Raw genomic sequence first — 17746 nt, forward strand, 5'->3', positions numbered from 1 at the left:
TGTCCGTTGCATCAGTGATGCTATCTAACCATTTCATCCTCTGCCACCTCCTTCTCAAAACAGGGCCCGGCTCTTCCCATCAGGTGGCCAAAGTATTGGACCTTCGGCTTTAGCGTCAGTCCTTCCACTGAATATTCAGAGTTGATTTCCTTTAGGAAATCATTTGAGCAACCAGACTCCAATAACCCCAAGCCTTTTCCCTTGGTTCCCCCAGCCCCAAGGACAGAGAATGGCTGCTTCCAACACAGATTATCTGTTACTCCAGTGTTCCTTATTATTATTATTTCTTGGCTGTGCCCCACAGCATGTGGGATCTTAGTTCCCCAACCAGAGATTGAACCTGTGCTGCTCAAAGTTGAAGTGAAGAATCTTCTCCACTGGACTGCCAGGGAAGTCCCCAGATAGGAACACTATTTAAAGTGTCTGGTGTGGATCGCCAATTTGCCTTCCAGAAAGGCTTTACGAACCTACATTCTCAGTTTCACAGCACTGATTCTCCATACTAGTGACAGAAGGGCTGAAATAGGCTTTTGCAGATTGGTTTATTTTCCTAAAACCATTTTAACACTGGGTATTCCCATCTTAAATATAAGTTTGATAGGTGAAAAGAGATACCTCATCATTTTTTTTTTTTAAAGAAATTTAGGATTACCTTCAATTCAGTGAAGCCTGACGTGCAGGGTACCATATGAGGTCCCGTTCTGTAAACAGCTGATGCACCAATTGTACCTCAATGGCCCGTCGTCCTCTCCTACCAGGGATAAGAGGTAAGAGAAGGACAGGCGAGCCAAGCAAGGGCCTTTTACCCAGGAGTGCTCTCTGCTGTTGCCAAGGTGAGCATGTTAACAAAACTTCAAGGGGCTTGTGGACTTCTTTAGGTTTAAGAGGATACAGGTAGATTAGGAAGGAGAGAAATTTCCAAGAGGTGACACAAGGTAACAGTGACGAAGCAGAAGAAGACGGACAGACTTTTGAGCCTCAGAAGCAGAGAGAATTATGGGCATCATCTCAAAATAAGCAGGAGCAGGTCTTGATCAACTGGGAAGGGATGGCTGTCACTGAACACAGAAGAACCTTCAATCCACTGCTGCCTCTGTGAACAGCAAGGGACTGTGCTCATGGAGGCTGGGGTTTCTTTCAAGAGCAAGGCGAGCATATTCTGCTAAATGAGTGCCCAGAGCGTGCTAGGTTCAACAGAAGGTAAGAAGGCAGACAGCACACTTCTTTTCCTGAGAAATATACAACTGGAGAAAAACTGTCCCATTGGTACAATCATGTGCCTTTGGTAGAGAACAGGAGAATGCGGCCCACAGGTAACCAACTGGCTTTATGAAAATACACCTGCAGTTGAAAAGCCAGATTATGAATGGAAACTCAGAATACAGTTCAACCAGAAGAGGAAGACCTCCTTGCAGAGCGTCTGATATGTTCTCAATCTTGTTCACCCGTGTCACAAAGCACCTAGGACAGTGCCTGGCAAAAAGTAGACGTTCGATAAATGTACAGAATTAGTGACCGGAGATTCTAATTCCGGTGGTTTCGGGGGGTGGTGGGGGGAGGTCCCAAGAATAAGCATTTTTAACCAGCTCCCTGTTTCACCCACAGTTTTGAAACTCTGTGTTTGCAAAACTAATGTTGTAAGTTAAGAAGTTAAATGAACCAGGTGGGGCTCCCCTGCAAGTGGTTAGGAATTCACCACCAATGCAGGGAACATGGGTTTGAAACTACTGAAGTCCATGTGCCCCAGCCCCTCCACAACAAGGGAAGCCGCTGTAATGAGAAGCCTGAGCACCGCAGTCCCCCACTTGCTGCGATCAGAGAAAGCCCATGTGCAGCAATGAAGACCTAGCACAGTCAAATATAAAATGAACCAGGTAATTTCAGATGAAAACATCAATTTGGTCTCAATGTAACCCCTCTACCTTTTTATAGATTCCACTGAATTATCAGTGACTAGTATGTATTAAAGAGAGTGGTCAGTGTAGAGCTTCCACAACTCGAGCGGAAAATAACCAACAGTTTTTGTACTGCTGGCGGTGGATTAGTGGGTGATACTTCTATGTGGACACTAGGAGATTAGGTGGCAGGTTTAGAACAACTTCACCTGCTGGTTTTAGACAATCCTGCCCACCTGTACACACCAGGAACATTACCTGTATAAAACTTCATCAGGGAAGGGACCAACAACTTGGTGGAGAGGGGATGGTTCTCGATCATTTCAAAAAACTTCTGGGTCCTTGGCTGAACAGCAGGGTTGGTCATGAACATGACTTCTACCAGTTTGGCCACCAGATACGGATTTCGGATGTAGTTCTGGTTACATAACATCACGACAAGGAACATCACAATATCCTGAGTGCAGGGCTCGTAAAGCACCTGAGGAGAGTATCTGAAGAGAGGCGAGAAGGACAGGTAGTGAAGCTTCTAGAGGCTCACGTGGGTGGATGCTGCTGACTGGGCGAGGAAGGGGACGAACAGGTCGAGGAACCAGGTTGCTGAATTCCCTTTAACTTGATGATTTTAAGGTGACTATTCACATTATAACTGGGTAAGATTTCAAACCCACTGTGTCTATTGGCCACAGCATGTTACATTAATTTACGTCTTGGAAAATAAACTGAAGCTACAATTAAATCATAATTTTACAAAAGATCTTCACAACCAAAAAGACTTAAAAAATATTTTGATGGAGTTTTCATTTTTTTCAGATTTCAAATATTACTTATAAACTCAACTTATTTCTTTGTAAGCTTTCTCTAATTTTACAGTTGAGAAAAATATTGGTACCAAATACAGATGTGGGTATTTCTGGCTTTGAATGTTCACTCAGATATTTATAAACTGTTTTCTCCTTCTGTTTCTCAGAAACGCATACTCAGTTATTAAAAATTGAACTCAATTTTCACAGAGTATATTATTACTAGCATTGTTAATTCTGCTTCTGTCTTGAGATATTATTGGAATTGGCTTGGTGCCACAGCTGGATTTATTTTTCCAGTCTCTGGGCAGCATTCAGTGGCATCAAATGGAGGTTTGTAATACAATGTGTACATTAAATATAAATACATATTAGAAATATATAATATGTGAATGGGACTTACTGTACAATAAAAAATAAAAATTCAGCAACATCTTCTACATAAAACTCAGGCAATGCTGCAAATACCTTGGGGACATCTGAATTTAAAGGCAGTGTTACACTGTCAGAGAGAGAAAAGTACAGGTTACAAAGTGAAATCGTGACACATCAAACGATGAGGATTAGAACACTATCATTACAATAAGTGGTTCACTCGGGAAAAGCTCTCATTCTATAGTACAACTAAGTAAAGAGTGCACAGGCAAAGAAACTGCAACCAGAAATGAACAGGGAATCATGAAGATGGGGATGTGCTAAGGTGGACGTGAATGCTGTTCCTTTTCTTGGTTTCCTGTTAAGATTAATGCAATAAATAAAACGTGAAGGAAACAAAACTGTCATGTTTGGTCATTTTATGCAGCTTGAACTGTTTAAGACAATACAGCTACACATTTATTTTTTTGCTTTTATATGTTTGAATTTCATCTTTAACACTGCACATAAATGTTTTCGCATTTAGAGGCAAAATGCAACTTTTGATTCTTTGGAAGGCATCTGCTTCATATATTCTTCTTTCTCTTCCACAATTCCTTATGTGAATGATTGTAATCAATGCCATAATCTATACCTATATAGACTTTGAGGCTTCCCTGATGGCTCAGTGGTAAAGAACCTATCTGCAAGTTCAGGAGACCTGGGTTCGATCCCTGGTTTGGGAAGATCCCCTGAGAAGGAAATGGCAACCCACTCCAGTATTCTTGTCTGAGAAATCCCATGGACAGAGGAGCCTGGTGCACTACAGTCCATGGAGTCACAAAAGAGTTGGGCACGACTTAATAGACTAAACAATAACGAATACAGATTCTAAGGACTGGCAGAACTGGTTTAGAATTCCAATTCTTACCATCAGGGACATTTTTACTTTAAATACTATTTTCCACTCCTGCAGTGGGCTTTGGCCAACCTCCCCAACATTGATGATCTGGAGATTTCATAATAACCATAAAATTGTAACAAAGCAAACAAAAATGGCTGTCTGGAGGAGCTGTCCAGGTGATGATAAAGAGATCCACGATGTTCTCGGTTCATTCTCGGAATTGACTAGGGATCTGGATGGACCCAGTGCTCGGGGGTACCCGATATCCTGTTAATCCCAACTTTTCACTTCCAATTCATAGACTTCCTTTTTTATCAAAGATTTTATAGCCAATTTTCTTTTTTTTTTTTTTTACAGCCAATTTTCAAAAAGCACTCTCTCAAAATTAACCTAAGAAGTGTTGACAGTCCTTCACTACTATAACTAATTTCAGAGAAAACAGCTATTAACATTACTAATTTCATAGTCTATCTAAGCACAATCTGGAAATGCATTCCTGATTACATTATCCCAGGTCTTGGTTTTGGGTGTCGGCTCTGTAGAGCAATGAAGACAACACAGCCTGGGGGAGGAAGACAGAGCAACTCACTCCGGGTAGGCAGGGTCCAGGAGGCGGAGCAGCAGCTGAATGAGAAGGCCGTAGAAGTTCAGACATCTTCTCAGAAAGCTCTCATCAAGCAAGCCAGCATCAGCACAGGCCTTGCATCGTACCAGTTTCTGTGGAAGCAGGTATGTCCCCATTCATAGATTAGCTGGTGGCTAAGTTCCTATGTGTGGTCACAAGCAGGGCATGGGCCAGGAGATGGGAAATCTAGGCTCCAGGGAAGCGGTCCCCCACCTTTTGGGCACCAGGGACCAGTTTCGTGGAAGACAATTTTTCCACAGAGTGGGATGTGGTGGGGTGGGGATGGTTTTGGGGTGATTCGAGTGCATTACATTTATTTTGCACTTTAGGTTTATTATTACATCAGCTCCACCTAAGAGTAGGCATTAGATTCTGGAGGTTGGGGACCCCTGCTCTAGGGCTTCCAGAGCATTAGTACTAACGGGCTGTAAGACACTGTTTGTGTTTCAAGAGCTTCCTCTTCTCTAAGAAGGTGAGCCATGTGAACCACTGGGCATAGTTTAGTGCTGAAAAGGCTAAGTCATCACTGTCGTATTTGAAAAACTTGACAAGAGAGACCCTTTGGAAGACAGTGGTGGTTACTGAGAAGGAGCCTGACATATTCACATCTAAATTCCAGGTCAGTACTTAAGTTCATCTTGGGCAAAATGCTCCTCCACCAAGGGTATAACACCCATCTGAGAGGATTGCTGTGAGTTTAAACATCCACATGCATACACATTACATATAAATGTCAACAGTTTACAGACTTCTTGAAACCTCTCTCTGGAGTGCTTAAGGGTTCTAAAGACCCCAGAAAAGAGTCCCTGGTTTATTCTGCTTCTCAAACAGGTTTCTACTCCATTAGTATATAAAAGTGAAATTTTTAACTTGTACCAGAAATCCAAGTCAGGTAAAATTTCTACATATCATCCTACTAATCAACAGAAAACACGGCCAGCTAACATTCAACTTTGTAATCTGAACATAAGCACAGAAAAATGAATACATTTGCTGTCTGTGCTTTCCCTGTACAACTTTAGCTATTGTTTGTTTTTAGCTGTGTTTATAAGCTTCCTTATATAAGGGCTTCCCTCACAACTCAGTTGGTAAATCATCTGCCTGCAATGCAGGAGACCTGGGTTCAATTCCTGGGTTGGGAAGATCCCCTGGAGAAGGAAATGGCAACCCACTCCAGTATTCTTGCCTGGAGAATCCCATGGACAGAGGAGCCTGGAGGGCTACAGTCCATGGGGTCACAAGAGTCAGACACAACTTAGCGACTAAACCACCACCATCATGTTTATAAGCAGAAATCTTCCCGTCTACAGTTAGGTTCTATACAATGGATCATTTTCAATTCAACAAAGAATGAGGGGCAACGGAAAGATAGCTTTCCACTACCACCACCACAATCCACTGTGTCAAACATGAAGATGCGTGGCTGGACAAACTGGAGTGTGTGTGTATCTGGGTGTGGAGTCAGGGTTAGTAGAGGGGGAACATCTTGCATGAGGTAAGGAAAGGGAGATGATGTTCCAGGATGATAAAATCCATTAAGAATTCATATCATTACTGGCACACGCGTATGCACTTTCAGTCCTGAGATTCAAATATACACAGAAACAATCAACAAGCATTTAAATGTACCATTTTTATCTAAGGGAAAAGAATAATGAGGAAAAAATGAGGACATTAAACTGTTCATTCAAGGCGCATATTCTGGTGGGAAAATTCCTATTGTGAGGCTGATCCATAATTACCCCAGTTAACTATACAGACCTTAAGCTGAGTTTTGCAGCGTTTCAGCATCTCACGGTGTCTGGTTGCCAGTGGGGAGTCTTTCCATTGGCTTTCATTATTTTTCAGATCTTCCACGGTTCTGAAATTAAAGACTAACAGTCAAATGAAAGAAGACACACAGGTCCATCATCCATCGTATCTATTCATCTTCACAATTTCACTGACTCTCAGACACACATCCCCTCTCATGCCCCCACTACGCAAGCACCACCAAAACCGATGGGGAAGCTATGGTTATGTTGGCAGCATTCATCTTTTTTATTGGTTCCCAATGTAATATCTTAAAGCGGATGGCATTTTAGATTTGGTGAAATACAGTAATTATTACTTTTGGAAGGAAATATTGTTTGTTTTTCTGGGAGGGAGAAAATGAAGTCTCCGGAAAATTCAAGATTATTATGCCTATTCAATTACCCAAAGCAAAAGACAACTTGACTAGGCATTTTTCCCTCTGCCTGGAATGTTCTTTTCTAAGGCTATCTCTGTGACTTACTCCTTCACTCTCTTCAGGTGTCTCCTCAAATATCACCTGTCATTGAGGAAAAGCCTTCCCTGATCATGGAATACTCTGCATATTTTAAAGGCTGGCTCACTTACCACATTTCAACCCATTCTATCAAAACACTGTGTAGAAAACTACACAATGATACATATATATTTTTGTATCATTGAAACATATATATTTTTTTAATGTTTGGTTGCTCTGGGCCTTCTTGCTGCATGCGGGCTTTACTCTAGTTGTGGTGACAGGGGCTACTCTCTAATCGCAGTGCCTAACTTCTCGTTTCGGTGACTTCTCTTGTCGAGGAGTACAGGCTCTTGAGCACGTGGGCTTCAGTAGCTGTGGCAAGCCGGCTTAGTTCCTCTACGGCATATGGAATCTTTCTCTGTCCCCTGCACTGGCAGGTGGATTCTTATCTACCGTACCACCAAGGAAGTCCAGTGATATATTGTTCAAAAGTATATTTATTTCCCAGACTCCCTTGTGGCCAGCACTTCTGCACATGACCTAGCTCCCACCAAGAGGTGAGCCCTCATTGGAGGCGGAAGTACATACAGTGAAGTGACAGCCACATGGGTCTTCTGGAAGCACAGTGTAGAAGGGTTTTGGCTGAAGTGCTGGCAAAGTCTAAACTTTGAAGCAGCTTCCTGGCAGGACCAGTTCAAAGGAGAGCTCTGGGAGTCCTCTTTTCTAGGCCTTCTTCAATAAACCAGATAACAGCCTTTAATAACCCTCTTTCTGCTAACCTCAGATAAAGTGGACTCCTTTGTCTACAGCTGGAACATGATGTGGTAGACAGAGTAATGTGCTACTGCCCCTCTCTCCCCTGCAGCTTCCCAACCACCACGACCAAGAAGATGTCACAGCTTAATCCCAAAGACCTGTGAATATGTTGCCTTACATGGCAGAAGGAACCCTGCAAATATGATTAAGGGTTTGGACCTTGAGATGAGGAGCTTATCTTGGATTGTCTGGGCAGGTCCCATGTCAACACAGGGTCTGAGTGAAGAGAAGGAGAGGGAGTCAGAGAAGAGAAGAGAAGGAGAGGTGACCAGTGAAGTAGAGTCCAGAGAGGGAGCAGGCTAAAGATGCTACTGTAGCCTGTGAAAATGGAGGAAGGGGCTGTGGGCCAAGGGGTCTCCAGCAGCTAGACAAGGCGAAAAAAAGAGATTCTTCCCTAAAGCCTCAGAGGGAACGCAGCCTCAGTTTTAGGACTTCTGATCCCCAAAACCTAAGAAAGAGGGTTATTTGTTATTTTAACACATGAAGGTCGTGGTAATCTGCTGGAGCAACAAAAAGAAGCTAACATAACAACCTGTATGATTATTGGCAGGAAGGCGTTACAGGTAACAGACCCTCAAGGAAAACAGGCTCTGGGATTATTAGTTCTTCAACTGGGCTGCTTTCAAAGTGGTAAACATTCAGTGAGCATTTGAGGGTGTTACACTGGAAGCCCAAGATTCTTGGTGGAAAAACAGCTGCATGAACAATCAGGACTGATTTCTGGGAATGAAAAGATGGAGTGGCTATGTGTGAAGACACTGGAGCATTCACACGAGGAAACTCAGGTTCCAGGTTTTAAGATCTCACCTCAAGGAAAAGCTAGTGAGTCAGGGCGTTTCCAGGATGACCATAAAGAAGTAGAGTCTGGTCCACACAGAGCACCAGATTAGAACACAGACTGCATCCATAACCTCACTGGATCTCTTATCTGAATGTCAGAGGGAAGGCCGGGATTCCAAGAATTCAAACGGAGGGGTTCTGGAGAATCCAAGCACCCACCCCCACCTAAGTCCCCTGAGCCTTGTTTGAGAGCAGCACCAGCTCCTGTGGTGACTGTAGCTGAGGTGGTCACACTGCAGGATGATGCCAGTTTCCCTAAGGTCCCAACCCCACCATACTTCATTGATCCACCACAGCTGGAATGAGATCACTGTCCTTAAGGGCCAATTACAAAGTTATGTTAGAAGAAAAAAAAAGACTTGCCAATATGTTATATTAGCTTCCTATTGCTGCTCTAACAAATTATCACAAACTTACTGGCTTGAGACAACACAAGTATAGCCTTAGGATTCCAGAGGCCAGAAATCTCCAGCGGGTCAGCAGACATACATTACTTCTGGAGGCCCTAGGGGAGGGTGTTTCCTTGCTCTTTCCAGCCTCCAGAGGGGGCCTGCATTCTTTGGCTTGTGGACCCACACTGCTCTGATGTCTGCTTCTGTCATCACATCTCCTTTCTCACTCTGCCCCCCTTGCCGTCCTCTTAAAAGGACCCTTGTGATATAATGGGTCCACCCAGATAATCCAGGAAAATCTCCCTATCTCAAGATCTTACATTCAATCACATCTGAAAAGTCTCCTTTACCATGCAAGGTGACACATTCTCAGGTTCTGGGGGAACAGGATGTAAACATCTTTGTGTGCTCAGTCACTCAGTCATGTCTGACTCTTTGTGACCCTATGGACGATAGCCCAACAGGCTCCTCTGTCCATGGGATTTTCCAGACAAGACTGCTAGAGTAGGTTTACATTTCCTACTACAGAGGATCTTTATGACCCAGGGATCAAATCTTTGTCTTTCATCTCCTGCATTGGCAGGCAAATTCTTTGCCACTAGCGCCACCTGGGAAGCCCAGTGAAAATCTTTGGGACACTATTATTCTACTTACTACATAGGCAGAAACAGAAATTCAGCAGTAAGTGGGGAATAGATTCTGAAGATCCTTGATCAGCAACAGAGCATCATGCTAACAAACTCCTACGTGGGGATAAATTCATTGACATGAATACAACTTCCAGAGGCTCTGGATTCAGTCTTATTCTGGGTAACCAGGACGGGCTCTGTGTGCCCAGCTGGTTGTCTAAAACCTAGAATTCACAGTAACCTCTGCTAAATGAAGTTGTCAAGAATTCCTTGAGATAATTCAGAGGAAGGAGTTAAAAATATAAGAAGATGGGACTATCAATGTAGATTTACTATATATGACTAGCTCAGAAAACCGCCCTCTCAAAACACACACATGCCCTAACCATGTCCTGGAAGACACTTCTTGTATCACAGCACTGAAAAATACACAGGTAAGGAAAACACCAACATCTCTGAAAGGCACTCACTTCCCCTGTAGGCTGGGAGTACAGGTGGCAGATGGTGTCACTGAAAATGTATCTCCCAGAGTTGGTGAGAATGGTGGGACCACAGGATACCATCCATTCCAGGATGAAGGAACAGACATAACACAGTTTGAAATTTTTATAAGTCTCTCAATAACTGATATTATAAGCTGATAAAAGCAGCAGACATAAGGAAAATTTGAACAAAATATAAACAAATGACTCATTTGATATATGTAAAATACTGCAACAAATGACACAGAAAGTGAGTTTTCTTCTTTTTACTTTTATTTTCTTGACTGTGGAATCTTAGTTCACTGACCAGACCAGGGATTGAACCTGGGCCCTTGGCAGTGAGAGTGAGTCATCCTGACCACTGAACTGCCAGGGAATTCCTGCAAGTTCTTTTCTTCTATGGAACTCTTACTAATTTAAATGTTCGCTACAAAGTAGACCTCAATAAAGTACAAAGTACACAGCAGAAATTACCTAGAAATCAATAACAAGAGATAAAGGAACAAATACTCCAGGAATCTGAAACTTAAAAAAAACCTTATATAATCCACAGGTCAAGATACTATGAACAACTTATTGCCTAAGCATTTTGAAACTTTTAGATACCACGGGAAAACTGACACAAGATGACATGAAAATCTATACAGTCTTATATCTATTAACAATAAAATACCTAACTTAGAAGACTTCCCACAAAGAAAGCTCTAAGCCCAGATAGTTTCATCAATGCTTCCAAACATTAAAGAAAGAAATAATTCCTATACAATAAACACCTCAAAAAATACAAAAAGAGGGAATATTTCAGAATTCATTCTACATGGCAAGCATAAGGTTGATAAAAAAACTTGAGAAGGACTCACTTTTGGGCTCCCCTGGTGGCTCAGATGGTAAAGAGTCTCCTGCAGTGTGAGAGACCCAGGTTCGATCCCTGGGTCAGGAAGATCCCCTGGAGAAGGAAATGGCAACCCACTCCAGTATTCTTGCCTAGAGAATTCCAAGGACAGAGGAGCCTGGTGGGCTACAGTCCATGGGGTTGCAAAGAGTTGGACATGACTGAGAGACTTCATTTAATTCTTAGTAAGAAATAAAGTCATAGGTCAATTTTCTTTTTGAATATAGGCTCAAAACCCCTAAAAAGAATATTAGCAATTGAATATCCAATGAGATATAAAAGCAATAACACAGAGTTGAGTTTTTTTCCCAAGAATGTAAGATTGGTTTGATATCAGAAAGCCAACTGGTATAATTCAACCACATGAATAAAATAAAGGGGGAAAAAAATCTGACCTCCTCACAGAGATGGAAAATGCATTTAATAAAAATCAACTCCAGTTAAGAACAAAAAACTTTTAGAAAATCACAAAATAAAAGGGAATTTCTTTAATCTGGTAACAGAAGATGTCCAAAAAACTTCCCCCATTAACTTGAATAAACAATTTCAAGAAAGCTATCAATATTTCTACTCAAGGCTGTAGTAGAAACTGGTAGCCAGGGCAGTGAGGAAGGAAAAAGAAAAGAAAGGACTTCCCTGGTGGTACAGAGGATAAGAATCCACCTGTCAATGCAGGGGACATGGTTTGCTCCCTGGTCCAGGAAGCCTGGAAGATTCCACATGCCTGGGAGCAACTAAGCCCATGAGCCACAATTACTGAGCCTGTGCTCTAGAGTCCAGGAGCTGCAACCACTGAAGCCCGTGAGCCTAGAGCCTGTGCTCCACAACAAGAGAAGCCACTGCAATGAGAAGCCCATACGCGACAACAGAGTAGACTCTACTGGCTGCAACTACAGAAAGCCCATGTGCAGCATAACAGAAACGGTCATCATTAACAGACAACATGATTATGTGTCGCGAAAAAAAACCTTAGAAAGCTACCAGTAATGATTAGAATTAGTCAGTGATTAATTCTACTTTAATTCAAGGCAGATACAGACACTACTACAGCACTCCTGGACCAAACAAATGGCGGGAGTGGCTGCTCCATTATTATTACAGATGATCTGTTCAAACAAATGTCTGCCTCCTGTTCCTGTGGCTTTGGTTTGTTCACAGGTGTTGATCCATGGGGAGAAATGCTCAGATTAAGAAAATAACAATGGTGTTAATGAATGGGAAATTGAGGCTACTATCTGGTCATTTTGGCCTTCTTATGCCACAGGACAACATGCAAAAAAAAAAGTGAATTACAATGTTGGTATGAGTAAATGATCTTGTTTATTAAGGGAAACCAGAATTACTGTTTCACAGTCCTGGGAAAGAAGGGTATGTCTAGGACCAAAGAGATCCTTTAAAGTGTCTTCTGATAATAAGGTGCCCAGTAGAAAAAGTTCATAGAAGTCTCAACCATATTCCAAGGGTTGGGAACTCTAAGAAATCTAAGTCTGGGTCACTTAACTTGTAAAGAACTCTGGCCAACCAAGGACCATGGATGTGGTAGGAGAGGCAGATGGTGTACTGTAACATACATGCCTCTCACATTCAAGTCTACTGGTCACAAGGGAACTGCGTGCTTGTGAGAACGAGTGGTGACTCAGGCAGCCTCAGGACATGGCATCACGCACATACCTATTGAGCTCCCGGATGGCCCGCAGTCTGCGGATGTAGCGACGGCAGCTGGGCAGAATTGAGAGGTGGTGGGCGTGCAGGGTGAGAAAGAAGCATTCCGTAGGGAATTTCGGCTCAGAAAATGGAGGCTGATCTCCATCTAGGAAAAAGCACAAAATCCCAGCAATAATATCTATCACATGACTGTATTAGCGAAGAATGCAATTAAGAAGACAAAATTACACTTGAATTTTCAAGAAGTTTCAGGACACTTTAACATTTCTATTATTCAAACATCACTGTTATGGGAGAGAGGTTCAAGAGGGAGGGGTCATATGTATACCTATGGCTGACTCTTGTTGATGTTTGACAGAAAACAACAAAATTCTGTAAAGCAATTATCCTTCAATTAAAAATATATAAAATTAAAAAAACACATCATTGTTAAACCTCAAAATGGTACTAAATTATGTAAATAAGCCAGTGTTGGTCTTATTTAGGTGGATTTTTTCCCCTTCTACTCAGGAATCACTTTCAAACCCAGTATCTGGCAACATAAAATGTGATACCCATTTCTCTCGCATTTCTACTTTTCTGTCTTCTAAATTTCTGTTTCCCTAAAGAGTGAGCATGCTCCCTTTATTACTGACAGGTACGAAAAACTGCAGCCAAACTAAACACCTGGAAGGAAGAGCTCAGATCAGGGAGTGTGGTACAGTAAGGAGAGCCCAAAGCTCAGCTCAGAACACTTGAGCAGCAGCTGTGATTTGCTGACAGCCTAGGTGAGCTGGGCACCTTCTGGAACCTCAGTCTCCTTGTATGTAATTTGTATGGAATAGCAGAGTTGCTATTAAGATATTAAAGTTCTCTTCCTGATAATCCCATAACAGCAGTTTTAGGGGGATAGGAGTCAATGAAAACTGACTCTAAGAATGGAGAACAGGGGCAAGGGCAAGAGGGAGTTAGCAGTTGGGGGGAGTTGGCAGGTGACAGACAGGGATGCTCTAGCTGGTGTAAGACTCAAACTCCGGAATGCTGCTGAGTCCAAATGGATCCTTCTCATATAGGATGTGTATATCTATTCTACATTGTTATTTTTTTTTAATTAAAAGAAAACAGAAGGGTGATGTTTTCATGACCTAACAGTGAACACATCACTCACAAAGTTCAGCCAGCCAGTCATTCACGTCTTCCATCGTTGCATTCACTCTGGTCTCGTCGTTGGGAAGCGTGATCCGACACCTTGGGTGGAAAATGTACGTGGGGTCGACTGTCTCTAACTTGATCTTTGTACTAAGTTGCTGCAGCACCCAAAGGAAATTCAGCATGAATCCGTCCGTTGACACCAACCTATCGTCTGTCTGCGAAACAGAAGGTACCGAAAGTCACGACATGAACAGGAATTCTGGCACAATTTTACAAGAAAGAAGAGCAGATTTTCATCCTAAAGTCAACGAGGGGACATCCACGTTGTCATAGAGCTCTGCTGGTAGGTGCGATTTGTTGAGTGTTAAGGATCCTGTGGACAGACGAGCCTGGCAGGCTATAGTCTATGGGGTTGCAAGAGTCGGACATGACTGAGTGACTAACCACTCAGCACAACTGCATGTGAAGGGCTGTCTTTCACTGACTCTCCACAACAGCCCTCAGAACTGAGTGATACTATCATTCACATTTTAAAGAGGAAGAAACTAAGGGTCAGAGAATTTACATGATTTACCCAAGATCCTCAAAATCAGCAAAGAGAAACACAATAAGTGTTGTTTCCTTTCTCTTCTTTATTCTTCTCAAAAGCATCAGAACTAGTTTCACCATGACCACTAGACAAACCGCTTCTCGGGCGGACAGTGTCAGTGCAATCCTGCTTCATGAATATAACACTTCTAATAAAGATAGTTAACATCCGTGGAGTGTTCACGATACACTGGGTGCAATTCTAACAGCTTCATATACACTAAGTCTATGAGTCAGTAAATAGGGGCACAGAGGACCACTGTCCCACTGCTGGCCGATGATGGAGCCCCAAGTGGAAATCAAGGTGGTCTAATACCAGGTCCACGCTCATCTCTGTTTTTCCTTCTGAGTAGAAATGTCAGGTTGCTCATGAATAAGACAGCAAGGATGTCCTTTTAACTTCTCCACTTTGGTCTCAGTCACCAGTCCCTCATCAGGAACTGGGTCCTTACCCAGTTCCTGGGACTGGCTCCTGCACCCTGTCCTATGTCAGCCCACCCTCCAGGCAGCAGCCTTGACAGCTTCCTTCCTGGAGGTCCTCCTTGGCACGGCGGCCTGCCCCTCCAGCCCGTGACTCCCCAGCTTCTTTCCTACTCACTATCCTTCAGTCACAAAAGCCTGAAAGTGGTGCTTATTCTAAAGTTGATTCATTCCCACCTTGATGCATCACACAAATCTCGAAAGCTCTTTTCTCAGCCTTGCGGATGGCTGGCTCTTTCTATTTTTAAAACTTAATCTGCATGCAGGATTTTAAAAAAATTAATTTCATATTTTGGCCACTACTTCCAGCTTATGGGCTCTCAGTTCCCCAACCAGGGATAGGGTTTGAACCTGTACCCCCTGTAATGCAAGAATGGAGTCTAACCACTAAGATGTCAGGGAAGAAGTCCTGGATGGCTCTTGCTTCTCAGCCAGGTATTTAATCAAATGTCTCCTCCTTAGACACTCCCATGCCTTCCTTCTGGTGCCCAGAAAGCTACTTTCAAGTCCTCTACCTTCCTTTATTGGCTTCATAGATTCCACGACAGTCTGAAATGATAATATTTACATGTCTATTCATTGACCCTATAGAACATAAGCTCCACGAAGGCAGGAAGCTTGTCTCTCTGTACCTCCATTCCCTACAATGAGGCTGGGTGGGAACTGAATGAGTTAGATGAATGAATTTAACAAATAAATAAAAGCAGTCTTTAGGAATCTTACCTGCATCTGTGCTTTCTTCATATTGGCATTGACGACAGCTGCCATGTAACTAAGAGCGGCCTCACGGGTTTCACCATTTAACAAGATACTATGAAGGATCTTGAAAAGCTCTTGCTGAAATTCATTTTATAAGGAAAGGAAAAAAAATGAAAACTTTGTTTAAAAGACGATTCCTTTCTGACTTCGAGGAAAGCTAAACTCCTTCCCACTTTTCTCCTTGCCCACATCCACTCATTGTAAAGAACTTGACTACAAGAACATAAGGAAAGTCCACATTCTACTGTGTCCAGAAGATCGGCATGAAAGCAGAATGTGGAGTGGAAGAGGGAAGCAGTTGCAGTTTTAATAAAATAGTCTCTGCTATTTCCTTTCCAGTATAGGAACAAATTACCTGAATTACACTGCAATTACCCTCTAACTGTGCTGCTTTTATTTTTTATTTTTTTGTGCTGCTTTTAACTTCCAGAACTGAAACATATTCATCTTTTGGATTCATTTTCTGAACACCTACCCTTCCCAGCTCCAAGTAATGCTGCAGCGACTGGCTCACCACTCGAGTGTTTTCCAGGGTAATGGCGGGCCCTGAGAAATATTTTTCCACCACTTTCGCCTGCAAAGAGAAAGCAGAAATCCAATCCACGTATGATATACATTTGGGAAGGAATCTGAACATAAGAGCAGCAAGGTGCAAAAGGCTGCTGTACTTACATCATCTTCTGCAAAGACGGAGAAGCTGAAGAAAGCCCCCAAGTATGAGAGTCTCTGCAGCTCCCGCCCAGAGCCAGGGCTTAAAGACTTAGGCAACCACAACGGCAAAGAAGCAACCTAGAAGGAAAACAAGAGGCCACGAAATCAGCAAGGGAGGTAAACTAGAGACAAATGGAGTTCCAAGCAGCCAGCCTGTTCAGTGGTTCTTAGCCACTGGCAAAATGGCTGGCATGTGACCTCCGAAAACACAAGGGTCACAGATATGTTAGGATCCCAATCCATTTTTTCTCATTTCAGATGGAGGAAAACCCTCTACATGTTTACAAGACACCATTTCTTTTGTTTGTTTTGACCCCATGGCATGTGGGATCCTAGTTCCCCAACCAGGGGTTGAACCTGTGTCCCTGCATTGACAGGAGGATTCTTAACCACTGGACCCCCAGGGAAGTCCCTACAAGATATCCTTCTCATTTGTGTGTTTCAAGATATACTTTGATATCATTCAAAAGAACCATTGTTCAAAGGACTCAAGGAAATGTTTCTAATAGGATGTGTTATTCTAGCTACACAATACTTACCCCCCTAAAAAATCACAAAAGAAAGTAAATAATGTCAGCCCAGGAAATAATGCATGTGACAACAATGTAACAGTTGAGAGTCACCCACATGGATGACTCATATCCACATCTCACGTCCCTCAAGAGATATTTTTCAGATACCATTACTTAAGGAATCTCTTCTATGCTATGTGTTCACTGAAAATATGCAAGCCCATCGGGGTGGCGCTTACCAAATTGCACACAGGGTGTGTCTTTCCAAACTTGGTTTCACAGAGCTCACCTAAAGCCTAGAGACAAGATCAGAAAAGGTCATTTAAGTGTATTTCATCCTAAACTGACTGCCGTGTGTATCAAGACATAGCTTTAATACTGCTATAAATATGTATGCATTCCCAACAAAGTACTAATATCTTGGTGCTTTTCTGATGCATAAATACATGCATGTTGTTAAAAAAAAAAAACTTCAGATAAACGAAGTTAAAAAATGAAACTAAAAATCACTCATGAACTTTACCCTCAGAGATAACCTCTATTATTTTGGCTACCAGCTTTCCAGACATATTTTTTAACATATACACATAGAGATAAATGAGTATATTCTTAAATGGTTTATTTAACATCTTTCTATATCAAAAAGATATGTGTCATAAACACTAGATGGCTAGTCCTGCCAGTATTAAACAGGGTTGTAAACAATTAAAATTTAATAAGTTACCGGATCCACAATATAGTTGAAAGTATTCTTTGATTTCAAGATCCCTGGTTTTTTGAGAACCTCAGCATTTTCCTTTGGGGACCTGATCATTCTCATGTTAGAGAATCAGGAAAAATAGTTTTTAGGCACATAAAAGCAGCTTACTAAAACCATTTTAACAGTGAATCTTAATTCCCTCTGTGATTTGGACGTTTTTATGAAAGCTGCTAAAACCACCGCTGGAAGCTTCTGAGTCAGTGCATGCAGGCACGGACATATCTCTGAGAGAGAAATGTTCACCTTGCCCGGAGCCA

The 17746-nt window shown here is 42.3% G+C and overlaps 1 protein-coding gene across 2 annotated transcripts in view; it reads right to left on the reverse strand.

Moving 5' to 3' along the window:
* Positions 1-17746, reverse strand: part of UBE4B (ubiquitination factor E4B) — a 121493-nt gene that overhangs the window by 22699 nt on the left and 81048 nt on the right. For both annotated transcript variants that reach the window (XM_010849916.1, XM_010849915.1), the window contains 10 exons: positions 16969-17025; positions 16179-16295; positions 15982-16080; positions 15471-15584; positions 13696-13894; positions 12555-12693; positions 6343-6442; positions 4546-4673; positions 3102-3200; positions 2154-2389 (listed from right to left, as the gene is read on the reverse strand). In XM_010849916.1, coding sequence (XP_010848218.1) covers positions 2154-2389; positions 3102-3200; positions 4546-4673; positions 6343-6442; positions 12555-12693; positions 13696-13894; positions 15471-15584; positions 15982-16080; positions 16179-16295; positions 16969-17025 — 1288 coding nt within the window. The remainder of the gene's footprint in view (positions 1-2153; positions 2390-3101; positions 3201-4545; positions 4674-6342; positions 6443-12554; positions 12694-13695; positions 13895-15470; positions 15585-15981; positions 16081-16178; positions 16296-16968; positions 17026-17746) is intronic.

This window comes from Bison bison, unplaced genomic scaffold (assembly GCF_000754665.1).
Source record: "Bison bison bison isolate TAMUID 2011002044 unplaced genomic scaffold, Bison_UMD1.0 scf7180017864289, whole genome shotgun sequence".
In the NCBI taxonomy this organism is placed as follows: Eukaryota; Metazoa; Chordata; class Mammalia; order Artiodactyla; family Bovidae; genus Bison; species Bison bison.